This window comes from Perognathus longimembris, chromosome 10 (genome assembly GCF_023159225.1).
Source record: "Perognathus longimembris pacificus isolate PPM17 chromosome 10, ASM2315922v1, whole genome shotgun sequence".
Taxonomy (NCBI): Eukaryota; Metazoa; Chordata; class Mammalia; order Rodentia; family Heteromyidae; genus Perognathus; species Perognathus longimembris.
This window is the reverse complement of record NC_063170.1, coordinates 62,102,908-62,129,670: the sequence shown is the minus strand read 5'-3', so window position 1 is coordinate 62,129,670 and position 26,763 is coordinate 62,102,908. Positions and strand designations below refer to the sequence as shown.

General features: G+C 36.9%; 1 protein-coding gene across 1 annotated transcript in view; it reads right to left on the bottom strand.

Moving 5' to 3' along the window:
* Chl1 (cell adhesion molecule L1 like) overlaps nucleotides 1-12,923 on the bottom strand; it is a 66,652-nt gene extending 53,729 nt beyond the window's left edge. Inside the window, exons 1-3 of the mRNA XM_048354888.1 lie at nucleotides 12,771-12,923; nucleotides 7,956-8,061; nucleotides 6,619-6,806 (exon numbers count right to left, since the gene is read on the bottom strand). Of these exons, the coding sequence (XP_048210845.1) occupies nucleotides 6,619-6,806; nucleotides 7,956-8,061; nucleotides 12,771-12,861 (385 nt within the window). The 5' untranslated portion in view covers nucleotides 12,862-12,923. The remainder of the gene's footprint in view (nucleotides 1-6,618; nucleotides 6,807-7,955; nucleotides 8,062-12,770) is intronic.
* Between the last annotated feature and the right edge of the window lie 13,840 nt (nucleotides 12,924-26,763).

Below are 26,763 nucleotides of genomic sequence, written 5' to 3'. Positions count from 1 at the left end.
GTCAGAAACTACCCATTGGTATCATAAAATTAAAACTGAAAATTAGTAATGAAATGGTATCAGGTTAACTTAACTAAATAGCATTCAAGAAAATAACCATTCTAGTAGAAAAATAACTGTGCCTTAGCCACTAAAATATAAACTTGTGCCTTAACTACTTGGAAGTTTTGTAGCTCATAGATTACTTTTTTCAAACACTGAAGGAATAAAAATCAATATTCCCATGGATTTATGAGTCTGCTACTCAACTTCAAGCTATATTTAACCAAGTACAGCATGCTTCTGCTCATCTAGATAAACAGAAGATAAAAACTGGTAAGCCGTACCATACCATTCAGCATTGTGTTGTTCACATGAAATCTAGAATCAGACATTGGGGGCTGAGTCCTGGCTTTTTTTCTCACTATGTGAACTTGGACTTGTTAGACAATGTTTCAGAATCCTCATCTGTAGCATGGAATATGTAGTGATGTCTAACTCACCGATTTGTAGCAAAGTTTAAATATAATATTTCAACTGAACCAATTAAAATAGTGGCTGAAACTTGGAAAATACTCAACCTGTATTGGCTACTACTTTGCTTAATGTAAAACTGCTATGGTATGTAAAAATACAATAAATGAGATAAGGTCAGGCATTGGTGGCTCATGCCTGTAATCCTAACTATTCAGTAAGGCTGAGACTGAGGTGTGAATGCAGCCTGTGTAAGGAAGTTCACGAGACTCTCGTCTCCACTGAACTTAAAATACAAGGCAGAAGTGGAGCTGTCAGAGACAGTTCCATGTCCCTAAGTTCAAGGCCCCAAACTAGCACTCCCATATGTGCGTGTGTGTGTGAGTGTGTGTGCATACACACACACAAAAAAAAATGAGATAAGCAAAGTGACAAAAGAATTGCATTCTTCTGCTGCCCTCAATTTTTCCTGTAATTTATATTGTAACCTTTTTAGGGGGGGAGGGGGGGAGTTTAATGCAATTGTTTGGGTTAAAAGTTTAAAATGAGATAGAGGGCAGATGGAAGGAAATGTTGTGTTTCGAGTAGAAATGTGATATGTTAATTAAGTTATGGTTTTGTTTCCCCGTTGCATGATTGGACTAAGCTTCCAGTGTCAGAGAGCTTTGACTTGTTGCTCTGTTTATAAGATCAGCCTGGTGAGCTTTTGAGTGGCTCCCATTTCATTTGAATGTGCTTGGCAAATTGCTTCTAGCCTTTCATCATTATCAAGAAGCCATGCTACTTAGCTCACATGTTGTATTACCCCTAACTCTGGCCTCCTACTGTAAAGAGACTTAATTGATTCCCATTTCCTGTAGAGTTCCCTATTAATCCACTTAGGACTACAGAGAAATAACACTGCCTCTCAGTCCACGAGCCTGTAATGAATTCGTGCTAAAGAAAGAGATCCAAATGTGCCCATTTCCTTCCAGCCATTCCCATACTCTAGTGAGTGCAAAATCCTCAGCCTCAATGAAACCTTTCAAATGCACAGTTGGACTCTGTGCTAAAGAAACTGATCTTCTTCAGTAGATAGAAGAACTTAGTTATAATGGCCCATCTTCCCCCGCCCCCCCCACTTTCCACTTCCCTCTCCTCTGAATTCAGAATGGGAAAAGGCTAGGATTTATTTCAAGAAACTTGGCCTGAGGCATTTGGAGGTAGGCAAAAGTAGACTTGTCACATTCATAATTCAGAGTGGTTTTCATTAAAATATTACATAGACATCTCCAAGCTTACCACTTATATATTAGTGTGATTTAGAAATCATAGTATTTTTATTATTTGAGTCAGTCTTGTGCAACAGATCAACTACTGATCATATGGTGTGTGTGTGTGTGTGTGTGTGTGTGGTGTGTGTGATGTGTGTGGTGTGATGTGTGTGTATGTGTGTGTGTGTGTGTGTGTGTGTGTGTGCTGATTCTACACTTGAACTCAGGGCCTGCGTGCTATTCCTAAGCCTTTTTGCTCAAAGCTACCACTCTACCACTTGAGCCATAGCTCCACTTCTGGCTTTTTTGAGGTTAGTTGGAGATCAGTGTCTCACATACATGCTGGGTTTGTTTGTTATCTTGATCCTTAGATCTGCCTATTGAGTAGCCAGGATTACAGGTGTGATCCACTGGTGCCAGCCCATATGGACTTGTCCTTCAGAAGGCACTACAGAGGAAGAGGGATGTAACACCACAAAATCTTTCTCATTCCAAGGGTCCTAATTAATATATATGACAATCATAACAGTACACCATTAACTGCTGTATAAATGACCAACAATATTCAACAGTATTACTATTTTTTTTTGTCAGTCCTGGGGCTTGAACTCTGGGCTTGAGCACTGTCCCTGGCTTCTTTTTGCTCAAGGCTAGCACTATATCACTTGAGCCACAGCGCCACTTCTGTCTTTTTTTGTATATATGTGGTGCTGAGGAATCAAACCCAGGGCTTCATGTATACAAGGCAAACACTTGGTCACTAGGCCATATTCCCATCTCTCAGCAGTATTGTTTTTAATAGACTCCCAAGGCAGAAATATTTCAATCTGTCATTGACTTAAGGATGAATAAAAAATAGTGGTATATTCACATAAAGGAAAATTACTGAGGCACAAAAAGAAATGACAGTCTGATACGTGTAACAGTGTGAATGAGTCTCAACAACACCCTAAGTGAAGACTCTGAGATGAAAAGGATTGCATATCACATGAATCCTTTTATATCAAACATCAACAAAGAATATTTAAAGAAGCCAAAATTTATTGGACCCTGGCCTCAGGAATAGGAAGAAAGAGTTACTTCTAATGGATATATGAAAAAGGGAGAATGTCACAAATGTCCTAATATTAAATATGATGGTGTTGACCTAGAAATTTTTACTAATTATTCATTGATTGTATATATAACATAGTTAAATATTATAATACCTATAATATGCAATAGATTTAGCTACCATTTTCTTTGTGTCTCCATAGCAACCGAAGCATCCAAGTTAGAGATCATCTTCTACACTAGATATTTAATATTGCTGTCCATCATAGCTCTATAATATGTTTATGTTATAGATATTATTCATGTTACATATTATACACATGATATGCTATTATACATATATTATATATTTATGTAGACTGTGATAGATTAGGAAGGCTGTACAGAAAATGCTCATCTGTATCCAGAAGGAAGGGAAGTATTAAATACCCAAAGTAGAATTATTTATGCTATGATTTTATCTCAAAGGACAATAACTTCCAAAAAAAATAGCTCCACAGACCCCGTTACCACATGGACAGTGTTTAAGTTTCTTGAGGCCAGTCTTTGTTTTGTTGTCTAGGATACCAAAACTTTCTAGTGCTTTTGATTGGATAAACTTCTGTTAAAGTCCATGTGTTAAAAGTTCGGTCCCAGCCAGGTACCTGCAGCCCGTGCCATGCCTGTAACCCCCTAGCTACTCAGGAGGCTGAGATCTGAGGATCACAGTTCACAGCTAGCCAGAGCAGGACAGTCCAGTGAGATCCTTATCTCCAATAAATTACCAAAATAAAGGGAAGTGGGGTCATGGCTCAAGCACTAGCCTATGGCAAAAAGAAGCTCAGGGACAGCACTCAGGCCCCACGCTCAAGCCAGAGTACTGGGAGAGAGAGAGAGAGAGAGAGAGAGAGAGAGAGAGAGAGAGAGAGAGAGAGAGAGAGAGGAGAGAGAGAGAGAGAGAGAGAGAGGAGAGAGAGAGAGAGAGAGAGAGGAGGGAGAGAGAGAGAGGAGAGAGAGAGAGAGAGAGAGCTAACCAAGTTAGGTAAGTTAGGTTATTTTTAAAATGATGCATTCTGTTTGCCAGTTTGCTTTGTTTCCCCCCACCCCACCCCCACTTTTGCCCTAGCTAATTCAAAGGCAATGTTGTTAAAAGCAGAAAACTAAACATTGTGTGTAAAATTTTCAGCTTACAGAAAACAATAACAGAGGGCTGAGAAACACAGCGTCTAAACCAGGATGATAATATTTCTGACAGAGAGAAAGGAGAATCAATTCTTTATAGCTTTAAGGGAAGAACCAATTTGGTTAAGGGATTTTAGGAAGCTTTAAATGGAGTCAGATTTACCACTCTGAGGACTGGGATTGTGGTCCTATTCAACATATACATGGTTTCAGAGAAGTCTCAAGTGGTGGAGTAATTTCAGGAGAGATTGAAAACAATGCACAAGAAACCTAATTGATTTCACTTTTTTCTATTGCAGCAGAACAAAACAGAGCAATCTCCCACTATATAGCTCAGCTCTTAACTTCAGTATTTTCATATTCTGCCCAGAATTATCATTATGTTATTCATGTTTTCACCTAGTCTGGATATGTAATGGGAGAAAAGAGGGAAAAATGTTTAATTGTAATTTTTTTAATAGAAAACCGTACGTTTTTGACTCTGCAATAGATTTAGCTACCTTTTCCTTTGTGTCTCCATAGCAACCACCAGAATCCAAGTTAGAGGTCATCTTAATAACCTTCTTCTACACTAGATAATTAATATTGCTCTGCATCATAGCTCTGATCTCAACTGCTACGGAACTTCAATACTTGTGTCTGTCTGTCTGTCTTTATCAATTATCTGTCGATACACACATCCACAAATACACACACACACACACACACACACACACACACACACACACACACACACATTGTCCTTAGGTGTCCATACAATTTGGTTAGGACCATATTCCATACCCCCAGGAATAGCAAAACCTGCAATGTTCAAGTCCCTTATAAAAAAGACAGTATTTTCCTACAGGTGGACATGTTTTCCTATCAACTTTAAGTTGTCTCGAGACTACTTATAATAGCTAATACAATGCAAATATCGCTATGTGACTAGCTGCTATACTGTATGGTTTAGTGAATCATGACAAGAGAAGTCTGTACATATGAAGACATGCAATTTTTCTTTTCAAATATTTTCCATCCATGGAGAAGTCCCCTTATGCATAATCCTTGGCTATAGAAGCCTGACTGCAGAGATTGCACAGATTCATGATGGTCATCCATAATTTTCAAGACAATACTGTCCAGTTTCAAAATCATAGATAGTCTATTTTGCATGCCATTTCAAATTTAGAATCCTGATATGAGTTTCCAGGTTCACCTGCTACTGCCTTGCTCACTGGCATTGCTTTAAGATCTCACTGAATGAGAATATCTACTTTAGATGAATCACTAGGAGTGTACTCACTAATTTTGAGTCTATTGAGACCATTCATAAAATCAATTTAGAGGATACAAATACATCTGCCAATTAAAACCCTTTCAACACCTCATCCATTGGATTATAGGATGATCATCTCATCACCTTTCTTTCTGGTGCTGACCTTGGTCCCTCCCTCTCTGTTAAAGGTAATTATTCCTCTGTATGCTGTTTGACACATTTGTTTTCACTAAAAAATATACTCCTAACAAATATTTTGTTTAGTTTTATACTTATTTTGTTTTTGAACTTACTTCACTAACATTACATTGTGTGGTATTTCAGCAAGATTTGTTTTTATGGTTCAATATATCAGTAAATATATTTATTTATTTTTAAAGCTAATGATATTTTCTTCATGAAGTACCAAATTGTGTATGCCAGCCCACTGTTAGAGAACAATCTTAGTGTGTGTAGACAAGAGGAAAGACCATCAGAGAAAACAAATCGAGTATATAATTGTGTCTTTAAGGCGGTGATGGCATCTTCATGTTTGCATTGAATCTGTTACTCTCAGATATAGCTCCCAATTATGTAAGATCAAATTCTTGTCTTATTTGGGTTACAATTGGTCTATTTCTGATTACTAATGATTTGAACACATGTGTATAGTCTTATTGACCATCCCAGTTTAAGGTTCAGGTTTACACATTTTGCTACTTTGTTATTTTTCAACATTTTCTTATTGCTTACAAAGATAGTTATAAATATGTGGTATTTTTAATAATTGGCTTTATTATCTCTGAGATATAGCTTACTTTCTAGGTTCTTTATTTTGACAAAGAATCTAAAATAAAATACAGTCAAATCACTGTTGAGTTTCTTAATGGTGCTCAGTATAAGTTCACTGGGGTCATCAATCCACTCATTGTCATAATCAATGTTTTAAATCTTCCAATTAAAAATATTAAACGGTATTTTCTCATTCATAGTGAAGTCTTTTATCCATTTAAAAATCCTTTAAACATACAATATGAGGTAGAAATCTGGATATATGTTTTCTGCCTTCTTCCTTCCTCTCTCTTTTCCCTCCCTCTCTCGCTCCCTTCCTCCATTCCTTCCTTCCCCTTTCCCTCCATTTTCTTAGTCTTCTCTCTTTCTTTTGTTTAGGCTAGTACTGGGGTTTGAATTCAGGGCTTTAAGCTTTTGCTTAATCTTTTCTTTCAAGGCTGGCATTCAGCCAATTAAGCTACATCTCTATTTCCAAAATTATGCTGTTTTCAAAGGATGTCCAAATTTTAAGTTTCAAAATGTAGACAAGAGTTATCCTTATAAATAAAATATAAGAAATATAAATACTGATTTAAGTTACAGTCATTTAAAACTTAGAGGCTAGTAAAACATCAATGTAATCCTTTTCTAAAAGAGCTGTAAAACAAAAATCTTCATTTGAATACTTACTTGGAACTATAAAATCTATTTCCTCTGACATTGCAACTCCTAGGTTGTTAAAAGCAAAGCATCGGTATTTGCCTTGAAAGTGAGATACATGTCCTTCATTTGGGATCTTGAATGTTCCTGAGTTGTTAGACACAATTATCCGGGGGTCGGTAGGATGGAAAGGCTTGTCATCTTTAGTCCATCTAAATCTGTAAGACAAAAGCAAATTCATCTCAGAATAAAAGACCACTAGTTTAATCCAAAGAAATATCCACAAATGTACAAAATAACACACCAAAATAATGTCTCTTAAGAAATGTAAACAGTGGAGTATATTATAATATTTTTTGAAACTCTGAAGTATTTTCCAAGCTGTAAAAAAATCAACAAGAATAAATCTGCCTGAGTAAAATTGTAAATAAGAATATATTTCACAGTAGGTTCTCTCTCTCTCTCTCTCTCTCTCTCTCCTTCCCCCCTCATCTGCCTGGCCAGGGTGCGTCCTGTGTCATGAACTTTTTTGATCAAGGCTAGTGCTCTACCATCTTAGCCACAGCTCCACTTCCGGCTATTCTTTTCTTTAGGTTGTCATTTGGAAATGAAAGTCTTATGGACTTTGCTGTTCTGGGTGGCTTCTAACTACAGTCCTCAGATCTCAGCCTCTTAAGTAGCTAGGATTCTAGGTGTGAGCTATTAGCACTTTTTTTTAATTAAAATTAAATTTTAAGTTAGAAATGTATGGCCAATTATTTCTGACTTTATCTTGAGGCAGGAATAAAGATAAATATACAATATTCAGTGTTTGTGTGTGTATGTATATGTACTAATGTGCTCACTCAAAATCAAAATAACAAAGCATCTCATTAATCACTGGTATTTCTAAACAACTTTGTCAAACATTTGAAACTGTACTAAATATATAATTTGTCAATATGTTTTCAGTTTTACAATAGTACTAAATAAAATAGTTTTATGACTACATTGTTTTCTATCCTGTTGGCTACTTTATTTACTTACTTATTTCAATGCAGTAGACTAATATTAGAATAATTTTTATAGTTGTTGGTATATATTACAGAACTGCATTCCAGAAAAAAATATACAGAGCTAAATTTCCACATCACTATGAAACATCAATTCTATAAGTACTTATGCAACGTAAGTTAAATAACTCAATTTTAATTTTACACACAAAGCTCTTTCACTTGGAAACCCAGAGTTTAAATCACATATATATATACATATATATATATACATATATTTACATTTAGAGTCCAACAAGTTGATGTTGGTCAGATTTTAAAATACTATAGAAGATAGCTATACTTAGAGAATTTAGTGGTTTGAAGAATACTCACTTTGGTTCTGGATTTCCTTTTGCTTCACATTCAATTTGAAAATACTCATCAAAAGGAAAGGCCACTTGCTCTTTTGACTGTTTTATTATTGTTGGAACCTGTTGAACTAAATGTTAAAATGCATTCATAAACAACATTGTTTTCCAAAAGTAGAAAAAGTTAATTGAGTTATGACAAGCACATGTTAACTGTGCTTTCTATGTTGGTAAGTAAAAAGCTGATCTAGACTGTAAATCATATATTAAAAATGAATCCCTCTTTGCAATATATATTTACTTTGAAGGAAGGTACAGTCATCAGTTCATGTTGTCATATGAGTTCATCTTTTTAATCCCAGTTTTTAAAGCAGAAGAAACATGATCATATTGCATCTACTTTTAACATTATCACCATTCAGACTTTAATGACATGACTATATTTTTACTTCGTTTGATCGTTTCAAAAGTTCAGTGTAGATTTTCGCATGTTTACATGGAGACATTACAACAAATGGGCTGCTCTGTTCATGGTTTCTTCGCATCTCTATGCTATAATTTGTTAGACAATTCTTCTGTTATTGGATCTTAGTCTGTTTACTATATCCTTCTTTCAAGGTAACAAGCATTTTTTTCCAAATTTTTATTATCAAACTGATGTACAGAGAGGTTACAGTTTCATACTTTAGGCATTGGATACCTTACTTGTACTGTTTGTTACCTCGTCCCTCATACCCCCCCTCCTCCCTCTTTCCCTTTCCCCCCATGCGGTGTTCACTTCACTTATACCAAACAGTTTTGCAAGTATTGCTTTTGTAGTTGTTTTTCTTTTTTTACCCTGTGTCTCTCAATTTTGGTATTCCCTTTCAATTTCCTAGTTCTAATACCAGTATACATGGTTTCCAATATACTCAGATAAGATTACAGAGATAGTGTAGGTACAGCCACAGGAAGCGGAGACAAGAACGTCATCAATAATAGAAGCTACAGATACACATGGGAAATTGAAAGTAGTTACAACTGTGATATAACAATCGTTTCCATAACATGGAGTTCATTTCCCTTAGCATCATCTTATGTGTTCATAAGGGTATAGCTATTGGGCTCTTGTGATCCTCTGCTGTGGCTTGCCTAAACCTGTACTAATTATTCCCAATAAGGGAGACCATAGAGTCCATGTTTCTTTGGGTCTGGCTCACTTCACTTAGGGTAACAAGCATTTTAATAGAGCTCCTTGAGCACATGGATTTCTCTTCTATTGAATGATCACCTTACAATAAATTTCCAAGGATGGACAAAAATGCAATGACATTGGATAATTGAAAAAATATTTTAACCAATGGGTATTTACCACAACCAATGTGTGCATGAAGTGGCTGCCCATAACCTCAATTCCACCAGACACTAGCAGGTAAAACTGAGTTTTAAAAATTACTATTTATGCAAGGCACCAGTGGCTCATGTTTATAATCCAAACTACTCAGAAAGCTGAGCTCTGAGGATCTCAGTTTGAAGCCAACCCCAACAGGAAAGTCCATGAGATTCTTGCCTCCAATTAAACCAAAAAATTCTAAGTAGAGTTGTAGCTTAAATGGTAGAGTGCTAGCCTTCAGCACAAAGCTCAAGGACAGCACCCTGGTCCTGAGTTCAAGCCCCAAGATACTCTCCTTATTCTTTTTATTTTGATTTCCATTTACTGCTTTTGTTAATGAAAGTCTTTCCATAAGGTTATATAGTAGCCATCATTTACCATCTATACCCCCAATATTTTATCTCTTTTTCCCATTTATATATTGAGAGTTGCTTATTTTTAATAAGGTATAGCATGCAAATAATCATTGTCACATAAATTATAGCTAGTTTAAATCAAGTGATTCTTAGTATTCAAGTTTCACCCTAATCTTACAAAAAATATATCTATTGGTAGTTGGCAAGTAAACCTGAAGGCAAGCCAAAACTTTTTAAACATAAAGGAAGATTTTGCCTCATGTTTTCCAAGCAGCTAACCATTGAGATTGCAAAGCAAAAGTACTACACTGTACTAAAAACAGAGACAAAGAACATGCTTAAATTTTGAGATTCAAAATTGATTTATGTTTTGAATCAGGAAGCAGATAATAATTGACATAAATACTACAGTAGGCTGTGTAGTTTCCAATTTGAGACATTCCTTCTGTAACCAAGCTCACCAAGTTGAATACTGAAGGAAGTGAACACTACTCAGCAGCAGGAACTGATTTTCACAAAACTATTTTGAAAAAAGCAGATAAGCCCAGAGGGCAATTTAATTGACTAATAGGACCAATAAGACCCGAAACCCATGCCATTGGCCCAGTCCTGAAACTCTGTTTTTTAAGAATTCTAAGATAACACATGGGTAATAAGTAATAATATTTACTATATTAGAAATGAAAACTACAATAGAACTATTCATGAGCTCATTAAATGAGTAGCAATTTTTTAAAAAAAGTCCCAGGGAAATCCCAAGTACTACAGGCATAGGTGCTTGTCCCTGACCTTTTTTGCTCATGGTTAACAGAGTTCTACCACTTGAGCCACAGCTCTACTTCTGGCTTTTTGGGGTTAATTGGAAATAAGAGTCTCATGGACTTTCCTTACCCAAGCTGGCTTTGAACCTTCATCCTCAGATATTACCCTTCTGAGTTGATGGGATTATAGGCATGAGCCACAGCACCAGTCCAAATACTGACCTATCTCATAATAGAAGATCAAATTTGCACTCTGTTTTATATTTCTATCTATCAAATCAGAAAAGTCCTTAATGTTAGAAAGCTCTCAAACTCACAGTGGAGGACATTCATTCTCCATACTTAGACTCAAATTTTACCCCTGACAATATGGATTGCCACTTGTTTATCTTAAAGTGACAGATGTACTTGGTTTCTTTGGGGGGAAAAATATCCTATCCAAACAACCATAATATTTCTGCCAGTGATACTTCTAAGCAGAAATAGTATTTGGCTGAAGCAATGATACAATTATGGAACACAGACTCTCATTCTACTTGGATACTGCAGAATTATTTCATGTGTATTTCCACTTGATCTCATATTAGAATGGTTTTACTAAAGGATGAAGATATGAATCTGAGTGTCATATTAAATCAAATACAATTTTTACTCACTGGATATTTATAAGCATTTTACTCATATGCAAAGGCATCCGTGTAACTGACATTTAACTTGTTTCTCATTATTGCTGTATTTAAACTAAGGTGGATCTTGAATTGATGGCAAATTCATGTTATGTAAATTCTACTACATTTCTGAATGGTGAGAGATAATGTACAGTGACAAGAGTCCCTTAGATATCAGCTAATAACTCAGGAACAACTTGTTTATTACAACATTATTCTTTCTTAAATTTGCTAAGGTTGTAAAGGCTCAAAAATAACTAATTATTCAGGGAATGAAGCTAATAACCTTTGAGTGTTTGTATGAATATATATCCTACATTATAAATCCCTTCCTCTATAATTAAGCCAATTACAGAGATAGCAGGCTCGTTGACATTCTGCTCGGATATATGCCTTCTCTGTATTTATGAGTGAGAGCTCTAGAGGACTGAAATAAATAGGTAATATTCAGAAAACACGCCATTAATATTTTATATGAATTGTTGTCTGAGGACATCACAGCGTGAAAGCGCATGAGGGACTGAGACAGCCAGAATAAATATAAGTGCCACGGATTAATAGCAAATTTCACATCCTTCAGCACTGATGAATTAGTGAGGGAAGATGGAGAATATGTGTATAGTTTTAGGGATGTGATGTGACATCAGTAATCCTGGTGGTAGCACCTTGGCTGCCCTCCAACTGGCACTGAAATCTCCTGCAAGAGACTTCACTAGGGGGAAGGAAAGCTCCTTCTGCCTCAGCTCAAATGTCTATACTTAGAATGCTCAGTAATGAATTTGAGTATATAGTATGCAGGCTGAAATTTTCAGCTATAAGTAAAGACAGCTTTATATCCATATATCTGTAGGCCAGGGAAATGGGATTCCGTAAGACTTAAGAAGACGGGCAGCGAGGCCTATCCATCTGTTAAGAAATGTAAAAATGAGATTTTTACCTAGGATATGGGAGCTAAGCTTGCAGCTACACTATGCAATATAAACTTGTCATACCAAGTAATTGAAAGTAAACCTCAGCAATGGTTTCAGAACACATTATATTCACAGAAATGGAGGGACAGAGGGTAAACAAATGCAGTAGTGATACTCACTAGGCACTATGTTGAAAATGAACTATAAAACTTGTGGGTGGGGAGGGGAGGAATAAACTGAGAGAGCACAAGGGAAGGGGTGACATCGTCCAAAAAGAAATGTACTTATTAACTGACTTAGCTAACTGCAACCCTTCTGTATAATAACACCTTTATAATAATAATTAAAACCAAAAATTAAAAATAAACACGTACAACCAAGGTCATTGTGTTTTATTCACACTCAGTCTATCGGACTACTTCAAAATCAAAATGCTCCTTAACATAAACCAACCTACACGTATAAAAATAAAAGCTGTTTGTAATATGACAGAGCATCCTAGACGTAGAGAATATGAAAGATCACGAGATCTATTAGTTCTAGTTCTTGTTACAGGCCATTTTCCTATGAAGCCAAAAGCATGAGTTGCAACATAATTACAGCAACCAAATAGTCCCTAAAATGAAGACAAAAATTCTCATGAAAAATTTCTGGAGAAAATAATCTGTAGAAATATGAAAGAAATGTTACAGTTTTGTTCCACAAACATTCTACTTAAAGTCAAAATGCAAGTCTAAAATTCCATAGCAGACACTGAATGCTGTCCCTTTACCTGACAGTGGTATTTCAGTTGCTGTTGTGAATTTTAGCAGGAAGAAAATTAGAGAAAGGATTAATCCTCTTCCACATGGAAGCACCTCCATTGCTCTTCAGGAAGAAGACAGCACAAAGAAATTGGAGATCTCAATGACTCTTTCACTTTTCTAAGAAGAAAATGTGGATAACCTGCAAAGTAAGAAAATAACAACATTTATTCATTTACAAATTCTAAAATACCACAAAGCAGATATTAAATTTATTTCCCTGTTAATAATTTTAGTAAACCTATTCTCAAATACCTCCCTAAATTTATGAAGTTTTTACTCACTAAATTTTTATAGTTCAAGATAATACGACAGTTGGGTGGTAAATCTTAAACCATTCTAGTGCATTATGTTTGATAGTCAGAAGAAACCGCACTTAAAAGGCATTCTGCACACTATAATGAGTTCCAATGGCTAGGAAAGTGACTTCCTTTAGCTAACTTTATTTAAGAAGGAGCTTTGTCCATCCATTATTTTTACATTTACATTATGAATCATTAGGCAATCTCATAAAGATATACCTTAGAGTAGGCTGACATAATAGTTTTAGTGACCAAAGTGTTCACAAGAGTAGCTGAATATTTCTAGCAAGATGTTTTCTTTTAGAAAAAGAGAAAAATAAAGAACAATTGGGTAGAGAACAGTTATTTTAAGTGAAATGTGAAAATATGAGTTTGGTTTCAAGAATAACACCATAACATCATTTGTTTCCTATTAAAGCAAACATTAATCCTTACTAAGGTTTTTTTTTTTTTTTTTGGCCAGTCCTGGGGCTTGGACTCAGGGCCTACGCACTGTCCCTGGCTTCTTCCCACTCAAGGCTAGCACTCTGCCACTTGAGCCACAGCGCCGCTTCGTGCTGGGGAATCGAACCTAGGGCCTCGTGTATCCGAGGCAGGCACTCTTGCCACTAGGCTATATCCCCAGCCCCTTACTAAGGTTTTATAGAAATACAGTTAGGATCAAAATTCCCATTTTCCTTGAATTGTTCTATTTTCTTTTCTGAAACACTGTGATAATAGATATCTAAATATTGTTTTTGCTGTTTTCTTGTGAATTGTGGGGCTTGAACTCAGGGCCTGGGAGCTATCCCTAAGCTTTTGTGCTCAAGGCTAGCACTTTGAACCACTGCTCCACTTCCCATTTTCTGTAGGTGAACTCAGGTAAAAGTCTCATTGACTACCAGGGCCTGACTAACCACTGTTTTAATGTTTTCTTGGGTGTGTGAGCTTGTGTGTGAGAGAGACAGATAGAGAGACTAACAATTAAATATAGGACCTCTTGCATTTTAGTCAAGAATTGTACCACTGGGTTACAAGCAAAGAGTCTCCTGGGCAGGTACAGTGACTCATACCTGTAATCCCCCTGGTTCTTTGGAGTCAGAAATCAGAGTCAGCAAAAAGTTAAAAGCATTCTGTCTCAATGAAACAAGCCAGGTACTGAGCTAGATGTTGTACCCATGCCAACCCAACTATGTAGGAGGCATTAGGGTGGGAATATTGCCATCGAAGGCGGGCCCAAGACAGAAAGTGCAAGGTCCTAGCTAAAACAATAAAAACATAACTAACAGGATAGGAGGTGTGATTCAAGTAGTAGAGTGCCTATTTAGTAAGCACAAGGCCCTGAGCTCAAACCCCAGGACTGACAAAAAGACAAGCAGGTTATACAGTAATTTGTTCCAAAATATCAATTTAAGTACATAATTTTCTTCTAGAATATCAGTGCTCTGAACTTTTTAAAAGAAGGAAAAATGAAGACAGAAGCTGCTAGATTTTTACTTAATTCCACCTAGTTAGGCTTTTCAATTTCACCTCAAATGTATAATTCAATAAATCATAGACCTGTTTTCTTTCCTGTCTCTGCACAAGTAACACAAATATAGTTTGGGGGAATTTTGAGTGGTCTGTTATCTACTTTGTTTGATCTCCATTGTCCCAACTGCAAAGTGAGAATTAAAAAAAAACAAAAAACAACAACTTAATTGACTTGTTCCAAGTATTTCCTAACACATAATTTATGGCATTAATTTATAATATTTTTAAGTGCATCCCAGTTTAAATGACATCACCGTCCTGATAAAAGGATCTAATATAATCAATAAATGAAATACAGAAAGCATCACTTTTTATTATGCAAAGGAGACTCTCCCAGAACCATAGCACTTGAGTTCTACACATTCATACAAAGCTGGGAGAAATGGAGCCCTGTATGCATTTTGAAAAGAAAAAAAAAAAACAAGATATAAATGTCATCGTCTTTAAATTATCTTTTACGAATCTGGTACCAGTGGCCCATGTGTGTAATCCTAGCTATTCAGGAGGCTGAGGTGTGAGGATCAAAGTTTGAAGCCAACCCAAGCAGGAAAGTGAGACTCTTGTCTCCAATTAAGCACAGAAAAAAGCTGGAAGTGGAGCTCTGTCTCAATGGTAAAGTGCTAGCCTTGAGCAAAATAAAAACAAAATTCAGAGACAATGTCCATGACCTAAGTTCAAGTCCTAGGACCAGCACTAATAAAAACAGAAAAGAAAAGAATGTCCTTTTCTTTTCTTGCTTGCTTGCTTCTGAAACAATTTGAAAATAACCACGGAATTCATTGTTTATAGTTACATTCCACTTTTTAATCTGCAGCTTCTATTTAGTAATCTCTCATTATCCTAAGGAATATTTCTACAGCCTCAACTTAAATGGCTTTAACCAGAATGTTGTTAAGAGAAAATATTCTCAGATTCATATTGAATATGTCACCCCTCTCTGAAATATGGACAGCCAGTTAATGGGCTTAATTTGAATTACTCTCTTGATTTCGGCTAGCAAGTTCAGTGATCTCTAGTAGATGTAGTACAACATTTCACGGGCTTTTACTATTCAGTGTTTGATTGTTCCAACTTTATGATTTTAACAGTATTAAGCATATAGCATTAGCCAAAGAAATTATACCATGTAAAAATGCCACTCAGAACCCTTGTCTTTAAATATTCAGAGTCCTAACATGCATTAGTCACATCATCTATTTCTAGAACATAGATCATGGTGAATTGTATATCTGACCTCATCTCTTGCCTGGATTAGCTCCAATTTATCTGAAATTTGTATGCTTATTTAGCTGTAGCACTAAAATTATTGCAAGTTAAAAATGAGAGCCCCTACGAGCAAGACTCCATTAAGTAATGACAGAAGCCCAAAATAGCTCGCAGATTGGAAAGGAAAATCAGCCTTAATTCCATTGTCAGAGGCATAAAGGGCTCGCTGTTTAGTAATTCTGTTTTGCAACAGTAAGACAGCAATGAAATTATATCCCAATTTATCTTTCTTGAAAGAATACGAGTTTAATGCCTCGTGCCAGACTTCAAAGATAAAAGCAATTATTGGAACTCAGGATGGAGCCTGACCCACAGGCCAAGGACAAAATATACTGAAATAATTTGAGACCTGGGCAGTCACATAAATCCAATTTCTGATAGCTTATTTTAACCACATTAACTCAGATCCAAAGGAAATCAACTAATTTTCATGGATGTGGATAAATGGGCTAAAATTTCCCTACTATTTTAAATCTCATCTTGGGGGGAAAAACCCTGAAATATAACTGAATAGAAAATAGATGTTCTTGTGTCACCTTAACCCTTCCAACCTAAATAGATTTCTTCAGTATGATTAGTGAGATAAGAATTTAGAAGATAGAAGTTTTGAGGCATTAGCTTAACCTAAACAAGAATGAACACTTTATAGGACTGGTTCTGCTTCATCAAGAAAGTAACAAAACTGATTCTTTCCAGACAAAAGCTTGGAAAATATCACAATGTCCACGTTACAGTGTGACCTACAGTGAGCCCACTGATGTGTATGTGTGTGTGCATGCATGCGTGTGTGTGTGTGTGTGTGTGTGTGTTGTATGTGTGCCTGTTGCTGAAGGTAAAACCCAGGGTCTTTGTTTATGCATGGCAAGTGCTTTTCCATTGAACTATACCTTTATTTCCCTCTTATCTATTCAAACAAATTTGGTACCAGGAAATACAGAAATGATTCATTCTCTTATCTTACACACATCCTGAGCCTCCAGAAAGGGAGAAGGAAGTGGGCTAAGCCTTGTCAATTCCAGTTGGCTTCCCAAGTCAAGATCAATGTCAAGAGTGATATATAGTGAAGAAGATTATGGGAAATGCAGCTATTACTTACCCTATGACCTGGGGCAGGTAACTCAACCCTCCCACCCTCACTCCTAGTGATGAATGGAATCCTTGAGCCACTATAGGATATTTATGAGGGTGCAATGGTGTCATGTCTGATTAGCACAGTGGAATTTCTTCTTTCAGTGTGTATGTGTGTGCTGGTCCTAGGGATTGAACTGAGGGTCTGCTCGCTGTCCTTGACCTTTAGGTTCAATGCTAGTACTCTACCACTGGAGTCCACAGGTCAACTTCCAGTTTGGGGTGGCTATTTGGAGATATGAGTCTCACAGACTTTCCTGCCTAGCTGAATTCAAACTTTGATCCACAGGTCCAACTTTCCTAAATATCTAGGATTACAGGCATGAGCCACCAGAATCCCATAGCACAGCTTAATTTCTAGTAACTAGAGATCCGGATGATCATTGAATTTCCAGTAGTAATGCGATTAGTCCCTACTCATAAAATTCTGCTTCATGGTTAACTTTTATGACATGCATTTGTGTTACAAAGTCCTAGTAGTTAAAAAAATTAAAAACATATATTCTTGAAAGCATTTGCCAGTGAAATAAGAAATTACTGAAACTATTAAAATCAGTGAAAATGTGAGGAGAGTGTTTACGTGGATTGCAAAAGCCTTCTCCCTTCTTCTTTTGCTCACACATCTGCAATCATGTCACTGCCTCCCTGGAGAATTCATTTCCTTACCTCCAGCATCTGTCAAGACTATGACTAACAGAATGAGTTCTCAGTCTAGGTCTCAAGAACTAGTCTTTCTGTTTCTCTGGGAACTTTGCTCAGTTATCATATCACAAGGACAAGCTTAGTTCAGTCAATTCTGGCTATTCATGATGGAGTCTGAATAATAACCATTCCTTAACCATCCTTGCGGGCTTTTCTTCAACTCATAGAATCGGTGTCATGTTTACTGCGAACCTTTAACATACAGTCTCTCTAATGTTTCCAATGAATTGTATATGCTTTTATTTTTCTCTCAGAAAAATAAAATTATTCAAACCATTGATACTTAGGCTCTCTAATGTTCTTAATGATTTTTAAATACTTTTGTTTTTCTTTCAGAAAATAAAATTATTCAAATTCGTACACTGGGATATCAAATGAAGAGGTTCTGCTCCATCCTATAAGGAATAAAATCTGAGCATGTTCTGAAGGGATCAAAGGGTAGGGAGGGAGTGTCATTCGGCATATTTAACCTGAAGGATATTTTCCAAGTCCTTGTCATTTTCTCATAAGAGTAATTTAGTCAAATTCCCTAAGAGAAAATGTGACAACATGAGTCAAAAACAAAACAGAGAAATTCTTTTTTTTTTTTTTTTTAACCAGTGCTAGGGCTTGGACTCAGGACCTGAGCACTGTCCCTGGCTTCTTTTTGCTCAGGCTAGCACTCTGCCACTTGAACCACAGTGCCACTTCTGGCCATTTTCTGTATATGTGGTGCTGGGGAATTGAACCCAGGGCTTCATGTATACGAGGCAAGCACTCTTGCCACTAGGCCATATCCCCAGCCCCGGGAAATAATCACTATTTTTAAAGCTATTTATTTCGATAGACTCCAGTATGCAAGTAACATCAGTGACATTTCCTCTGTCACTTTTATAGATGACATGGAATCCATACAGAGAAAGAAGAAGAAAGAGAGAGAGAGAGAAAGGCATAAGGGAGAGAGAGAGGGAAGAAGAAAGGGGGAGACATGGAGGGAGGAAGGGAGGAAAGGGAAGGAGCATAAGAGAGTAAGAGAGAGAGAGGGAAGAAGGGAGGGTAAGAGGGAGAGAGGGAAATGAGGAAAGAAGAGAGACAGAGATAAAGAACACAACAGGACACTATGACATGTTTCACCACCAAGAAACCCCCTTAAATTGTCCCAGCCACCATGAGCCTAGAATGAACTTGGTGCATGCCAACTCATTGAACAACATTTCTCTATTGAGAATGCTTGAAATACATCAACAAGTTTTATTATAGCCAGCGGGAAAGGATGTATTATGACACGGCATCCAAATAATAAGTGTTAAAAATAACTGGATTTGTATAGTTGCCTGAGCCAGTGTTATAAGTTGGAATTGTTTAAATTTCGACTCACTGCACACTAAAAGGGCTTCAGAACCACTGAGCTGCATCAAGCAAGATTTCTCATTCAAAGCCCTGGAAATTAGATGTCACCTTCCCATTCCTCTGACCTCATGTCACTTTATGAAGCTCCTTTTTATACAATTGTCAGGCTAGGCTAAATTATCTCCTTATCTGAAATCAAGTGGTAGGGGGAGAGAGGGTCCAGCCATTTCCATAAGCCTGAAATAAGATTGGGATCACTTAATGCCTTGAAACGAAGAATGGGTGAACAAAAAGAAAATTAAAAGGCTTTTGTGCAATCAACTGCTTAGCTAATACCATAAATCAATTTGCAAGTGTCACAAACACAGTAATTCAGAAATAACTGCTAATGGCTTCTCACTTGAAAACAAAGGAAATACTGCACATTGTACGTATTCACTCAGATTCTGTTTCCTGTCACCGAAATGACAAGACAAAAGAATTGCTTTGAAGGTTCATTCATCTTTCCTGCGGGAGCTGGCATGTTTTTATACAGTAGCTCAAAGAAATATAGATTCTATGATAATCAAATAGATTTCATTGGAAAAGTGTCAGCTTTAATTAATAAGTATGTGGGATGAAGTATTTTGATTAACACAAATTACTTAAGTGGTCAAAGACTAATATTGAACTGGAGCATAAACCCATGTGCAAATACATAAATAGTTTATATATATACATATATGGATACATATATATGTACGTATATGTATTTGTGTTCCCTTTATTTGTATACACATTGTAAACTTACCTCATTATTTTTTTCAGTGAAGCTTAAGAAAGAAAACTACAAAAAATAATCAAGGTTATTTGACTTCAGAGATGGAGAAAAATGATTTCATATTTCAGCATGCAAACTTTTCACAGAATACCACAGCTGACCATCTGAAGAGTATTTTCTGAATGGAAGACAAGCCTGCAGCAGTGTTAGAAAATGCACAGAGCTGAAGTGTTGAGCTCAGCAAAATCCTCCATGGGTAACAGTCTGTGAAACTTCATCTCACACCTCAGGAGTTCTAGCCAGTAAAAACAACCCATCAATTTAATTCCTGCAGGAATCCAGTGAGCAGGAGAGTAAATCTGTGCTCTTTTATCCTCCTGGATACTCACCAGGGGAGGGTGCCTCCACCAGGTAAGGTTTGTGTTAGAGGGGAAAAACTTGTGTGTCCCAATGAGTGAGGACAGACATGGTCACTTAGAGCAAATCGGAGCTTTAGATTCCAAGTGCCCTTTGGTGTGGAGACATCCTATTCCAAAAGAACAGTCCTTGCAAAATGCCAACCCCTCTGTGAGCTCTCCTGGTGCATTTGTGTGTAAGCTGTGAAGGGCTGGGTGGTCAATAGAGAATGAAGTGATGCACACACAGCTAAGGCATGTTGATGGAAGGCATGTTGATGGTTCTTAGGAAACAAAAGTGCCAGGGATGGCACTTGGTACTTTTCATTCAAAGGGGTTGTAAACTTGTCAGTTCAAACTTCTGCCCGCGCATGTTTACAGCAACTTTAGACATAAATGCATAGAGCTGGTTTGACAGTGACTGGGAGTGAGGGAAAGGAGGGGGGGGGAAACACAGGCAGAGCACAGGGCAGAAAAACTGCTTTAAATGATAGCAGAGTGGCAAGTGCCTGTCATTATGTAGTTGCACCAACTCATATAATGTGAAATATCAAGAGCTCTCCCCAATGTCAACTAAGGATTGGGGTAAGTATAAGAGGTTATATTGTAGGCTCAATTGTAACAAATGTGCCACTTTGTGAAGGGGGAGCTAGTGACCTGTGATGGCAGAGGGAAAAACAGAAATTAGAATTCTTTCTACTGAATTTTGCTGATGAGATCAAATCTCATCGGAAAAACAAAACTTGCTTTTAAAAAATAGAAGAAATTTCTAGGTGCCAATGACTCACACCTGTAATCCTAGCTACTCGGGAGGTTGAGATCTGAGAGCAAGAGACAAAAGCAGGTCAGTCAGGAAAGCCTGTAAGACTCTTATCTCCAATTAACCACAAGAACACTGGAAGTAGAGCTATTGCTCAAAGTGGTAGAGTGCTAGCCTTGAGCACAGGAGCTCAAAGGCAGTGCACAGTCCCTGAGTTCGACTGGCACATAAACACACACACACACACACACACACACACACACACACACACACACACACAACACACACAGAAGAAATAAGCTGTTAGACAGGGAGCCAGTGGCTTATGTCTGTAATACTAGCTACTTGGGATACTGATATCCCAGGATCGTGATTCAAAGCCAGACCAAGCAACAAAGTCTGTGAGACGCTTATCTCCAATTAACCACCAAAGGGCTGCTATGAGTCATGATAGAGCACTAGCTTTGAGTTGAAGCGCTCAGGGACAGCACCCAGGCCCTGAGTTCAAGCCCCAGGACAAGAAAAGAAAGAAAGAGAAAGAGAAAGAGAGAGAGAGAGAGAGAGAGAGAGAGAGAGAGAGAGAGAGAGAGAGAGAGAGAGAGAGAGAGGAAGGAAGGAAGGAAGGAAGGAAGGAAGGAAGGAAGGAAGGAAGGAAGGAAGGAAGGAAGGAAGGAAGGAGAAAGAAGCTGTTTAAAAAAAATCCTCCTCCCAATATCTTTTCCAGAATTCTCTTGTCTAGAACCATCTAAAAAAATACTACTAATAAAAAAGAATCACAAAAGACTACAAGGAGTTTTTAACAAGTAATTATTGATAAACACCCGGCAATGAGATGACCACTACGTCTTTGTTTTAGATGGTTTGCCAAAAGCAAACAAATAAAAAAAAAAACACAAAACAAGATTTGAACTCAGGCTTCACCTTTCCTCAGCTTCCTCCTCAGCTTCTGCTCTATCACTTAAGCAATGGCTCCAGTCCAGCATTTTGCTGGTTATTGGGAAGACAGTGTCTCATGAACTTATTTTGGCGGGGTTGGCCTTGAACCTCGATCTTCCAGATCTCAGGCTTCCAATTACCTAGGATTAAAGGTATGAGCCATCTGCATCAGGTGACTATTTACTTTACATTTTCTTCTATTCTCCTTTTATCATTAAATACTGTTCTCTCTATTTGTGCTCTTTAATTCCTTTAAATATTTCAACTTTTCCTGGTATCATTGGAGGATTTAAGGAAATGTAATGTTTTCAGATAAAAAATACCTTTTTGGGGATTGGAAATGTGGCCTAGCGGTAGAGTGCTTGCCTAGCATGCATGAAGCCCTGGATTTGATTCCTCAGCACCACATACAAAGAAAAAGACAGAAGTGGTGCTGTGGCTCAAGTGGTAGAGTGCTAACCTTGAGAAGAAAAGAAAAAAAGATCTTTTCATGATAAATAAATGTGAAAATGTTACTCATAGTATTGGGGACAAAGGGGGAAATTTATCAACCATAAATAAGAAAAACAAAACTTTAGAAAAACATAATAAATTATATATATATAGTTATAATTAAATAATCTATTTTGTGTATAGGGAACTGACTAGACAAACATCAGCCCTACTTTTATTGGTTTTAAGCTGGTGTGCCACTTTAGGTAATAAACAAATGGTTTCAGTGAGCATTAGTGTACTTATAAAACTAAAATGAGGCTGAGAATGGAGCTCATTCTCAGTACTGCCAGTGGTAGTACTTACTTTTTTTTTTTTTTTTTTTTTGCTGGTCCTGGAGCTTGAACTCAGGGCCTGAGCACTGTCCCTGGCTTCTTTTTGCTCAAAGTTAGCACTCTGCTACTTGAGCCACAGTGCCACTTCTGGCCATTTTCTATATATGTGGTGCTGAGGAATGGAACCCAGGGTTTCATGTATATGAGGCAAGCACTCTTGCCACTAGGCCATACTCCCAGCCCCCAGTGGTACTATCACACATGAGACCTAGATTTGAGCCCTGGGACCAAAAGGCCCAAAGAATAAAGTAAAATTAAATACACAAGGACTTACAAGTTATTTCTGCATCTACCCTATCCAAATATTTTATAAGACTGTCTTTTCTGAGAAAAGCATCAAATTCTATTCACCCATGTCGTGCTTGCTAGATGGTATGTGACATTCAATAAATCCCTGGAGAAAACTAATGAAAGAATTTTAAACATGTAGAACAATATACTCTTAAACAAATATAAAACATCAATTTAATTTTAGATATCTATCTGTGCACCCAAAGACAAGTCAAAAATTCCATTCTATGGAATCGTTATTAAAGTATGCATGGGTTCAAAAGTTTAAAATATCGAGTTAAATTTATCTTGGATTGCTGCAATAATTTTATAAAAACTAATAGAAATTTCAATGAATCTCATTAATGTTATCAGCATCTACTCAAGGCTAGCTATATTCATGGATTTTGCTGAATCTGACAAGTGCCAGCAAAAGCAAAGTATTACATTTTCTACAGTTTGCTGTGAAATACTTCAGCATAGATTGTGTGCTTAATTATGTAGACGCTACTGAATTTTAATCTACTTCCTAAGAATGGTTAGATTATGAAAAAAGACAAAACACTCCTAAATGGACACCTGTGACTCGTGCCTATAATCCTAGCTACTCAGGAAGCTGAGATCTGAGGATTGTGGTTCCAAGCCAGCCCAGGCAGTAAAGTCTATGAGACTCATATCTTCAGTTAATCACCCAAACTAGCCAGAATTAGAGCTGTGGCTGCAGTGATAGAGTGCTAAACTTAAGCAGAAAGCCCAGGCCCTGAGTTCAAGCCCCCAGGATCAGCACGAAAGAAGAAAGAAAAGGAAGGAAGGAAGGAAGGAAAGAAGGAAGGAAGGAAGGAAGGAAGGAAGGAAGGAAGGAAGGAAGGAAGGAAGGAAGGAAGGAAAAGAAAAGAAAAGGAAAGAAAGGCAGGAAAACACTTCTAAATCTCTAATCAAATACAACTGAACTGTCTACAACATTTAGTTTAGCTATGGCTTTATTTGGAAAGGTATCAGGTAGCTTGATAGTTACTATCATGGATGTTAGGAGAATGTTCTAGAATAAAACAAATGTGTTCAATGCATGTAGAATCGCCAGATATATTTGTTCAGAAACTTTCCTATGAAAAAGACAAAGAAATAAGTGAGCCCTGCAGCTTCCAGACCATTTCACTGGGCTCCAGGATTCCTAAGGGTGATTGTTCTTTTGGCTATAAAACAATGGGAAACTGAAGCATACAGCTAGAACATCATGTCAGCTGCCTCAAGATTTAAAAGCTGTGCATCCACTGAGCTAGTAGAATAATGGTTAAGACTATAGGCTATATGTGTATGACTATATGTGTGTGTACAAACATATGTATATGTACACATACATGGACACCTGCCCTCGTGACTAGAACATATTTCTTTGCCTGAGAGACTTTAGTTTACGTCTTTCCTGTCACAGTAGTTTGTAATTACATGAAAGGAAAATACTAAAACCCTCATCTTCCTTTAAGACTTGGAAAACCAGGGTCTACCAAAAGAAACTAAAGAAGAAAAAGGTGAGCCATTTGGATTGAATCAGGACAAAAGTAAATAAACAAAGTATGATATGATGTGAACTTCCTGCATGGTAACATAAAATCTTCTTCTATTCAAACCATATGATGCAAAGTATGATTTCCAGATACTTATGAGAAATTCATAAAGGCCCTACAATTTCCTTTGGTTCACTTCTGCTCTGAAAATGATATTAGAGCTGACAAAGTTGATTGATCATTTTTTGTAGTTTTATGAGAAAAATTAATGCAGAATTCCATGCCAGTGACATAGATCCCTAACCCTTTCATATCTTTAATTACTTCTCATGAATAAGAAATAAAAACATGCGAACAATACCAGATTACAAATCCTTTTAAACTGAATACCTTCTTTTATGTGGGTGACACCAGGTAGATAAAATTTTCTGGGGTAGTGCTGTACAAATTACTTAAATGTTCATTTTAATAATATTAAGACTGACTCCATTATTAATAATATTTCCTTAGAATATACCCAATGTTAGTCATATGCCACTTTAAATCTATTTGCTTTTACTTAGTTTACAATAAAAATATTTCCAGGATGAAGGAAAGTAGTAACAAGATAAGAAGTAGAACGGTCACACGTGCTTTTCCTTCTCTGTTTCTGTCATACAAAATTTAAGGTAATAAAGACATATTTATACTTACTCATACTTAATGTATACAATTTATATCACATATATGATTATTCTCTGTTTTATAATAGGTGACGTGTCACTGATACTTTGGTAAAGGAAAAAGGTCGCAGGAGAAGAATTAACAGGTAATGACTATGGAACTTTAATTGAAAAAAAGAGTTACTGCTGATTCTAATTGCAGTTTAGGAAAAGAATGATTAAGAGAAATATTGAAATATTGCCAGAGATGTTCCTTTGAAAGTTTTTAAGCCACAGACTACTGTGTGTATTGTAAATATTTTTAAGTTTGTCCGTATTTGTCAACATGAATCCATTCATTGGTATTAGAAAAACAAACAGTACAAGAAATGTATCCAATGCCTAACGTATGAAACTGTAACCTCTATGTACATCAGTTTTATCATAAAAACTTAAAAAAAAAAAAGAAAAACTGTCTTCTATCTAACTGTGTTGTTTAAAAGTTCCTGCTTTGGCCTAATGGCTTGGCTCTTGTTAAAGAAAAGAGGACCATTTTGAGGGATAAGGAAGAGGTTTTGAAATGTAAAGTTTTGTGTTAAACTGCTTTCTTTTCCAGTTGGAATTAGGACACACCTCAGAGAGTGCAAGATGTAGCAGCGGGTGCTATTTTGAGATTGCTTGTGCAATGTTAATCTTATTTCAAAGCCACCGAATGTAAATACATTTTACCCTACGCAAACTAGCCAATCTGGAGCAGATTGTAAACCTTGCTCAACCAATCTGAGCAGTGGGGCAGGGTCTGCTGCATTAGTGATTAATAGGGGAGCAGCCTGCCTGTTCCCTGTGCTTGCCTGTACAGCATCATTCTGCAGAAGTACATTTGACCTTGCTGAGACAATTCTTTATTTTTGTATCTATCTTTGTGACTCCAGTGCTTCTTGGAGAGTATTTTAGGTGCAAAGAACATTCATTTTAGTGTCCATGACAAACTATTCCATAGATGATTTGAAGAACCTGAAGTTAATAAAAATAACTTTTAGTCAAGAAATTTCTGGGTGCTGGGGATATGGCCTAGTGGCAAGAGTGCTTGCCTCGTATACATGAAGCCCTGGGTTCGATTCCCCAGCACCACATATATAGAAAACGGCCAGAAGTGGTGCTGTGGCTCAAGTGGCAGAGTGCTAGCCTTGAGCAAAAGGAAGCCAGGGACAGTGCTCGAAATTTCTGATTTGTTCCAGAGCTCTTTCCCCTGGGATGGAAAAACCTCAAGGGTCATTCTTTGCTACTAACATGCAATCAGCACTAATAATAAATAATCACAGTTCTAGAAGTGATGTCTTTATAAATGTTTTGGTTTGTCATACAATATTAATTCAACAAAATTAACATATTCAAATAGAAAGTCAGTTTTATCTATGATCATCTATGACTACAGTATAATTAATCTGTAATAGGTAATAGCTCTTAGTCACCCAAGGATGAATTCTTTTGGAAGGAGAACACAGATAAGAGGCAATTTCCTATGGTGATTTCACAACAATAGGAAGTACCATATTGCCATGAAGTAGTGATTTTCACAGCAAGGATTTTGCATTTACTTCCCAGACTACCAAATAGACAATGTTGAAT